The sequence below is a fragment of the Neovison vison genome, chromosome 1, assembly GCF_020171115.1.
Source record: "Neovison vison isolate M4711 chromosome 1, ASM_NN_V1, whole genome shotgun sequence".
NCBI lineage: Eukaryota > Metazoa > Chordata > Mammalia > Carnivora > Mustelidae > Neogale > Neogale vison.
The window spans coordinates 239,186,423-239,195,160 of record NC_058091.1 but is presented as its reverse complement, the minus strand read 5'-3'; the positions used below and the strand labels follow the sequence as shown (position 1 = coordinate 239,195,160).

At 51.4% G+C, this 8,738-nt stretch overlaps 1 protein-coding gene across 1 annotated transcript; it reads left to right on the top strand.

Moving 5' to 3' along the window:
• The first annotated feature begins 948 nt into the window (after positions 1-948).
• Positions 949-7,848, top strand: PURA (purine rich element binding protein A). Its single transcript, XM_044226315.1, has 2 exons — positions 949-1,017; positions 6,685-7,848. The coding sequence occupies exon 2, from the start codon at positions 6,829-6,831 to the stop codon at positions 7,795-7,797; it is 969 nt and encodes a 322-aa protein (XP_044082250.1). The 5' UTR covers positions 949-1,017; positions 6,685-6,828; the 3' UTR covers positions 7,798-7,848.
• The last annotated feature ends 890 nt before the right edge of the window (positions 7,849-8,738 follow it).

Here is an 8,738-nt window from a genome sequence, read left to right as displayed (position 1 = left end):
GGCTAAAGCCCTAATGTGGTCTCGCTCTTTCTTCTTTATGCTAATTATGCCCTTCTAGCCCTCTCCGCGGGCGTCCGAAGGCCAAGGTGAGACCCTCCCGTAAGATGAAAGGCCTATTGCCTCCTGAGACTTGCGGGCGGAACGAGGGCGGGTGGAGAGGGTGACAAGAGTGGTAGCTACACCGATAACGACGCTGAGGGCCCTAAGTTGGAGCTGATGCAGGCCCTACGGGGTTCTAGCCCCGCCTGAGCCTAGCTCCAGCCTTCAAAGCCTAACGAGAGCACGTCCTCCTAGGGGCGCCACGGGCGGTGAGTGGAGGAAGTGCGGCCAAAGAGGCCACAGGCAGCCCCCTCCTCAGACGCGCCTCAAGGCCTGGGCCGTGGGCTGTTGACGCGCCAACGGCGGAGAAGGCGCGCGCACGCGCAAGAGGGGGGCGGAGGGAGCGCGCTCCGCGCCCGCCGCCGCGGCAACTGAAACGGAGGGACGCGAGGGCGGAGGGCGCGAGCCACGGGGGGAGGATGGGGGAGAGATGGTGGGTAACGCGGAGCGCGCGCTGACGTCGCTCGGAGTCACGCACGGAGCGCCGGGTTACGCGCCGACGTCTGGCTGCCACGACTTGCCGTCTGCGGCGGCGGCGAGCGGATCCCGCAGGGGAAGGAGGAGGAGGAGGGAGAGCCAAGAGGGCTGTGAGTGAGCGGGAGAAGCAGGGTGTGAGCCGGACTTGCCCGCGGGAGGGAGAACGAGCGAGAGCCGAGCCAGCCATCCGAGCTGCCTCCTCCTCCTCCCCTCGGCGTCCCGCCCCCGCCTGCCAGCCCGCCCTCCTTCCTCCTCAGCAGGCAGAGCCCGACTGAGGCGCCGCTCGGCTCGCGCCGCTGTCCAGGACAGGTGTGCGCGCGCGCGCCCTCCTCCCCCCTCCCCCTTTCCTCGCGCCAGCCTAGCGCCTGCCTAGCGCGCGCCTTCCCTCCCTCCAGCCCGCGCCCTCCCTCACCTGCGGCAGGACAGCGCCCGCCCGCCCGGGTAAGCCCCTCGCGACCTTCCCCGCTGGCACTGCCACAACTCGAGGTGCCGCCCACCCCGTCCCCTTTAATTGCGCTCGTATGCCCCAGGAATAATTACTGTAGCATCGTAGACATCCTCGCACCCTCCCTCCGGGGACTCTGGCAGTGCAGCAACATCCCCCCCACCCCCGTAGCGCACGAACGAACGAACGAACTCCCACCTCCAAAAAAGAACAAAATCACACGCCCCTTAAAAAAAAAAAAAAAAAAGACAATCCTACCTCCGCAGACGCTTGTAGACCACCAATGGTGACGTTTGCTTAGCAATCCCTAAGCCCCATTTCCCCGGGCCACCTTCGCCCCGGGCCTGGGACAGTGCGCCAAATGTGGCCGACACTCCCTGCACAGCAACCCTGGCAGGAGGGGAGAGGAAGGAGGGTTCTAGGCTTCACTACCAACCCCTCCTCTTCTCTCTTCAACCCCCACCCCCGCAATGCATACACCCGCCCAGGGTGCGTTGTAAAAATAAAAAATAATACATTGGTGCTGACATCGCAGATGAAGGGAGGCCCAAGGATGGGTGGTCCGAACAAGGCATTTTCGGAGCTAGGTCAGCTCATCAGTCTCCTCTGCTTTTGTTTGGGGGCAAAAGGAACGGATGCGAATCTGGAGGGTCTTCCCTTTGAGTGACAGTGGGCTCCGGAGGCGGTTTGAAATGTCTGTAGAAGGGACCCCCACAAATACAACTGCCTTGTTTCCGAACTTGGGTAGAGAAAGGCCCAAGTCCGGCTAGGGCAACTTTCTTTGGCTCCTGCTGTCTACCTCCGAATTAATGCCACCTTCATTTCCGCTGTCTGTGAGGGACCCTCTTAAGGGTTCTAATTCGTTCTGTCGGGCCAGGTGCTTTTGGAGAGCTTTTTGGCATTGGTGTCTATGCTTGCGTCCCGTGTCCTTGGAAGGGAGGTCCCAGTGCTTTACAATAGACGGAATTTGGTTTGACATCTTTTGGTAGAATGTCAGAGGTGAAAAGGAATTTTTTTTTTATTACTTCAAGACCCCTACTGCTTCCAACCCAAACTGACGTTTGCGAATTGCGGCTTTGAAAATTGGAGTGTTGACTATAGAGTGTGGAGAGTTGCTGATTTCATTCCTTTGGGTACTAGTAAAACCTTTTAAGTAACAGCCGGAAGAGAGTGAGCTATTGACATTTGCATCGGTTCTGTTTGGGCCTTTTGGGTACATAAAATGTCGGGTTCTCAGAATCTTTGATCGAATTTAGAATGTGTGCTACGTTTATTTAACTCTTTTGCAAATGCTTAAAATGAAAACATTTTGTGAAGTGCAAGGATTCTCTTCAGATTTTGAATGTTTAATTCATATCTTTAAACATTAAAATAGCATTGGAGAGGCATAATTTCAAAGATTAGGTGAGCTATAGGAGGACGATAATGCTTTTTAAAAAAATTGATTGATGAAATACTATTACTATTTGTCTTTGTTGTTGTTAAACGTTAACACTTACTTTACCCTTCATTTTTCTGATAGATAGCCCTGAGAAGAAATGGGTAATTCCTCCACTTTAAACCCTTGCAGTACAACATTCCAGTTAGTTTTAATGATTTGAGTATTGAAGATAATTGTCTAGTTTAAGACAGGTATTTAACCTAAGTAGTACTTGGCAACACAATTTCTAATATTCTTGCTTCTCTTTTATTTTGGAAATCTGTGGTATTATTAATCAGCATATTGTTTCTGTTGGGAACTCCATAATCGAAAGGGTTTATTACCCAGAGGTAGATTCCCTCCCTCCAAGTTTATTTTATACGTATGTTTTAATTTTTACTTTTAAAGACTAAAGCTGAATTAGATTATTTCAGAATCTCCAGAATCACCCGTAGTTAAGGCTGAGGAAGACTGAGACTTTTTTCCTTCTTGTTCTGCCTAATGTTTGTTTCACTTATGAACAATTTTTTGTTGGTAAGAGTTTGTTAATGACATAGAGATAGTGGGATTAAAAATAAAGCAATCTCTGTTCTCTTCAAAATGTGTGTAGTATTAATAAAAGAGCACAAGAAATCTAAAGATATTTATCAGGTTTTTTAAAGTAACCAAACTTTGAGTAGAAATAGTATATTATTTGATGATTTTTAATAAATACCTGTATTTTGCTGCATATTAATATATTTCGTTTACCCTTTGCCTTTTCTACATTGTATTGAAATCATCAGTTTAATTTTACAACCGTTTGTTTCAAAATAACAAATTCAAAAAGCTAGACACTAGAACTGACTTTTCATTTTCCAAGTATATTATTTAAGTAATTAGCAAATGGCTAGAAGTCTTTTCAAATCTATAGATTTTCTCATGGAGTTTCAATGTTAGGATGCAAATCTAACTTTGAAATTCTAAACTTTTTAAGGCTTTACTCTGAGTCAATATTCATCCCTCCCAGACTGTTAAGACTACTGTATTCTGTAGCCTAAGGAAAGCCGCCTTTCACCACCATGCCCTCCCCAGTCTGACCAAAGCCCCACAGTTACAGGCTTATCCTGAAATTAACTTTTGGAGTAGTGAAAATGTACTAAATATCCAATTTACCATTGATTTATTTTGGAAAAGCCATTGTTAACTTTTTTTTATCTTTTAGATACATTTGTAAAATAGGAGAGAAACTGGTAGTATATAATGACAAAAATTTTATACATATATAACAAATAGTGTAACATAAGTAAGTGCAAATTATGTGGAGAGGTCCAAGTCTCAGTCGTTTGCTGATTTGAGCTTAAAATTCCCAGTGTAAGCATGCAAATGATATTTAACTTGTGCTTTGTCTAGAAACTTCATCAGTTGCCTCTGCGCTGGGGAACTAAGAATTCAGTTTCTGGTGACAGACACCTTTTAAGAAAATCAGGGTGTTCCTAAACTCAAACTGTTTCAGAACCCCTGGATGTAAATATTTGGGACAGAGAGCAAGAAATTTAGACTCTAAAGTTGGTCCAAGAAGATGAGCAGTTTTAAACCGTAGTTTTCTGTCCTGGAGGAAGCAGTCATTAGTGTGGAAGAATGGGAGGCACGTGTCCCTTCTTCGCAGTCCCATTGGGCTTCTTGCTGCTGTGAACTCTCTTGAAGGGGCAAGGGCTTGGTTCTGCGCAAGGTAAACCTCAGAAGAGCAGGAGCTCTTCCAGATCAGACTTATACAGATCTTAGCCTCATTTTACAGCTGGAAACGTAATACCCCGCCCTGCTCTGTGTGGAGACCCTGCCACTAAGCGTTTCTGTCCCATTTTGGGGCCAGGGTCTATCCAGGGTCCTGATCGCTACTGTGTGAGCCTTGAAGAGCCACTGCTCTTTCTCACTTGAAATTTTGCGCAGTCGGAAGTTCGCCAACAGTTCTTCTCTCCCCGTCCCTACAGACTTGGGGACAAGGGAGGGAGTTCAGAAAAATCAGTACTAAAAGGGTACAATGTGAATCCGGAGGATGCCCCTCCGCCCCCCGCAACTAAGGAGAAGTTTTTTATGTGGCCCAAAGTCCAGATTTCTGTCTCTCAGAATGGGCCTCCCCCTCAGGGAATCATTTCAGGGACTACTGGACAGGTGGGTGGTTCTGGGGCTGGTTCCCACAGGACTACTCCAGTTTGCTCTTTGGTTGCCATCGTGCTTTGCCCTGTTTCTTGCTCCTTAGCGGGAAGTAGCAAACATCAACTCAGAGCTAAAGGAGCTAATGTGGGTAGAACGGGACCCTTGCTAAGAGAAAAGGGAAGCTGTGAATATTTCGCAGGCAGGTTTGCCTAGGTGATGAAAGGATATATTAGGAGGCTTTGAGGGCTCAGTCATTGACAAGGCTTATGTACTAGAAGGGTCTGGGTTTCTTGATCATTACTTGATCTACCCCTTTGTTTTCCAGGAAGCTTGCGCAGCTATGTGCTCAGCTGTCTCTGGGGCTGAATGAGGGAGGCAAGACTTCTTACTTTGGGGGTTGAGGGATGTTCAGTGGGAATGGAGCCCACAAATGGGACAGACACACTGTTCTAAGGATGGAGGCAACAATCCATGCTTGAGAAAGCCAGGAGTAAGGCTGTGAGGTCTGTATCCCCTGAGCCCAGTGCAGAAGGTGATAAGGAGAGTGTAAGGGGGATCCGCCGGGGTTCCCCTGGAGATAGGCCTTAGCTTTCCCTCAACTGTTAGAACTACAGACTGCAGGGAGGGAGTATGAGCATTTGCTGTATATATAGGAGAAAGGAAACAGGCCCCAGATTATGCCTTAGATCTAGGAAGATGGAATTCACTTATTTCCGAGCCCCTTTCCGAGACCAGACACCCCCTTTAGCAGTCACTGTCCAAAGATTCATTGGTTAATTCGTGGTTGGTAACCTAGCTGTCACCTAAAAACCATTAATCACTTAATGTTTTACTTTTTGAGAGGTGGGGGCTCTCCTTGACACTTAAGAGTTTCTGGGAGGAGGGGTAAAACAGGCGAGCGAACCTGCGTTAATGAAACCCGTAAGGAACTGCGTTTCCCAGGAAATTCCTGACATTTTTAGCTCGTGAATTTCCTAAATCTTGCTTGGTTTTCTCTTCCATTCTGGGTCCTTCCAGTGGGGAACAAGAGTGGGTCGGGGGCTGACGCCTCGGTGGGGCCTGGTTCATCCGCAGAGCTGGCCGGCAACCCAGGTTGGGCTCAGCCTTGAGCAGGGTGCCCCCCTTCCCCAAATCTCGGAAGGAGGAGGGGGAGGCAGGCCGGTAGTTGTGGTCCCAAAGGGGGTTGGTTGATGGTTTTTGGGTGAGTGTGGGGTTTCTTTTTGGTTGTTGCTCGGGGGGGAAGGGCAGAGCCAACGCGAACAGGCACTGCGGGCACCCCGGCCCTGGTGCGACTGCCGTCCTCTGCTTGGCTCCCCCCCGCCGGTGAGTGCGCCCGCCCGCCCGCCCGCCCGCCCGACTGTGCGGGGCTGCGGTTGGGGGGAGGGGGGAGCGGGATCATCTGAGGCCAGAGCCGCTGCCGTGCGCGGGGAGGGGGAGCGGCGGGAGCGAGGGGAGGGACGGGCTAGGTGTCTGCTGCTCCGCGCCACTGCTGCCGGCGCCCCGTCCTCATCCCAGGCAGCCCCTTCTGCAGCTAAGGGTTACCGCCGCACCATCTCTCCTGTTCCTTGCCCGCCTCTGCGGCCAGGGCTCTGCGGTAGGAGACAGCCCAACCAGGCAGTGGGTGGGCCTGTCTGGGTTTGGGTTTGGGTCTGGCTGGGGCCCACAGGGGTGGGTGGCGGTGACTTGGTGTCCCCTGTCTGCTGCGGGCTCACTTGCCTTTCACAGGCCCTTCCCCCACATTCTCTCTTTGGGGTCACTGGAAAGCAAAGCTCAGGCCTGATCCCTGTGCTTAGTATGGCAGTCCCCTTCTAACCCCTGGTCCCCCAACTCCCTGGGCCGAGGCCGCTCAGGGTCTGGCCAACAGCGACAGCCACAGTGGTGGTGGCGGCAGCAGCTGCGACGCGGCGCGTCCCCCCCCCCCCCCAGCCAGGGGTGTGGGGTGAGGGCCGGCGGGTGGGCGCCGCCTGGCGGGCGGGCGGGCAGGGGGCTGGCATCAGGGACGGGGCGCATGTCACGTGCTGGCGGGCGGGTGGGCGCGTACAGTAGGGCGCCCTGCTACTGTACTGGGGAGTCAGTGCCCTGTTACCGGGTCTCGTCTCTCCCGCAGATCTCGCGAGAGTGGCTGACTGGCTGTGGGGGTTGCGGCGGCAGCAGGCGGAGCCGGGGAGGGAAAGCAGCGGCGGCTGAGGCGACTGAGGCGGCGGGCGGAGCGGCAGGCGGCGGCGGCGGCGCGGCGGCGGAGCGCAGCATCATGGCGGACCGAGACAGCGGCAGCGAGCAGGGTGGTGCGGCGCTAGGCTCGGGCGGCTCCCTGGGGCACCCAGGCTCGGGCTCGGGCTCCGGCGGGGGCGGTGGTGGCGGCGGGGGCGGCGGCGGCAGTGGCGGCGGCGGCGGCGGGGCCCCGGGGGGGCTGCAGCACGAGACGCAGGAGCTGGCCTCCAAGCGGGTGGACATCCAGAACAAGCGCTTCTACCTGGACGTGAAGCAGAACGCCAAGGGCCGCTTCCTGAAGATCGCTGAGGTGGGCGCGGGCGGCAACAAGAGCCGCCTCACTCTCTCCATGTCAGTGGCCGTGGAGTTCCGCGACTACCTGGGCGACTTCATCGAGCACTACGCGCAGCTGGGCCCCAGCCAGCCGCCCGACCTGGCCCAGGCGCAGGACGAGCCGCGCCGGGCGCTCAAGAGCGAGTTCCTGGTGCGCGAGAACCGCAAGTACTACATGGATCTCAAGGAGAACCAGCGCGGCCGCTTCCTGCGCATCCGCCAGACGGTCAACCGGGGGCCCGGCCTGGGCTCCACGCAGGGCCAGACCATTGCGCTGCCCGCACAGGGGCTCATCGAGTTCCGCGACGCTCTGGCCAAGCTCATCGATGACTACGGAGTGGAGGAGGAGCCGGCCGAGCTGCCCGAGGGCACCTCCTTGACTGTGGACAACAAGCGCTTCTTCTTCGATGTGGGCTCCAACAAGTACGGCGTGTTTATGCGAGTGAGCGAGGTGAAGCCCACCTACCGCAACTCCATCACCGTGCCCTACAAGGTGTGGGCCAAGTTTGGACACACCTTCTGCAAGTACTCGGAGGAGATGAAGAAGATTCAAGAGAAGCAGAGGGAGAAGCGAGCTGCCTGTGAGCAGCTCCACCAGCAGCAGCAGCAGCAGCAGGAGGAGACTGCCGCTGCCACCCTGTTGCTGCAGGGTGAGGAAGAAGGGGAAGAAGATTGATCAAACTGAATGGAAAAAAACCCACACACACATGCATACACACACACACACAGCCACACACAGAAAATATACTGTAAAGAAAGAGAGAAAATAAAAAGTAAAAAAGTAAAAAAAAAAAAAAAAAAAAAAAAGAAATAACTGTTAACTCCAAGGGAGCACCACCCACAGAACCTCCACCAACTGACAGTTTCTCTTCCTGACTTGCCACCCATCGCTGGATGTTGTCCACTTTATCCACCATATAAAACAGTAAGCAGCTGCTAAAAACAAAAAACAAAAAAAATACAAAAAGTAATAACATTATATGAACTGTGTTTCCTACTTGATTAAAAAATATAAAGAACTGAGTGTTTATTTCCCTAATTAACCAAGAACTTTTGTACACGTTTAAGCTATTATTATTAAAAGTGTTTGCAAAATGGTCAAGATTATAATATTGCTGAATTATATAAAAGTCCTTTTCATGTTGAGCTAACATTTGACTTTAGCACAAAAAAGAGATATTTTAGAACACGTAAAATAATATTTTTAGTTTTTCTCATTTTGTTACCAAATTTCAAACCTTACATGGAGGTTATTATAGTATATTTGACACCCTATATACCTGTGATTAGAGATGTGTATATATATGAGGGCTAGGCATGCTGTGTGTCTGAGCTTTGTCTAAATGTTATGCAGAAGTTTGTAGAGTTAAAGGTACGTAGGTTTAATTCATGCAAGGTAAACAATAAGTGCTCTCTTTTATACAATATGCATTGCATCTGGACCTTAAACATATAAAAATGGTCAGTGAAACTTCTGTGAACATGAAGAAATTATTAAAAAAGGCATTTAAATGAAATTTGCTAAGTTGTGATTTTTACGGTTGGAACCAAAGTTATTCAAATAGTAAAAGGAAAAAGAGAAAGAAAGATAAAGGAAATCTCCCATAATATTTTTCT

Coding starts and splice junctions, on each gene's coding strand:
- PURA (XM_044226315.1), top strand. CDS start 6,829: ATGGCGGACCGAGACAGCGGCAGCGAGCAGGGTGGTGCGGCGCTAGGC.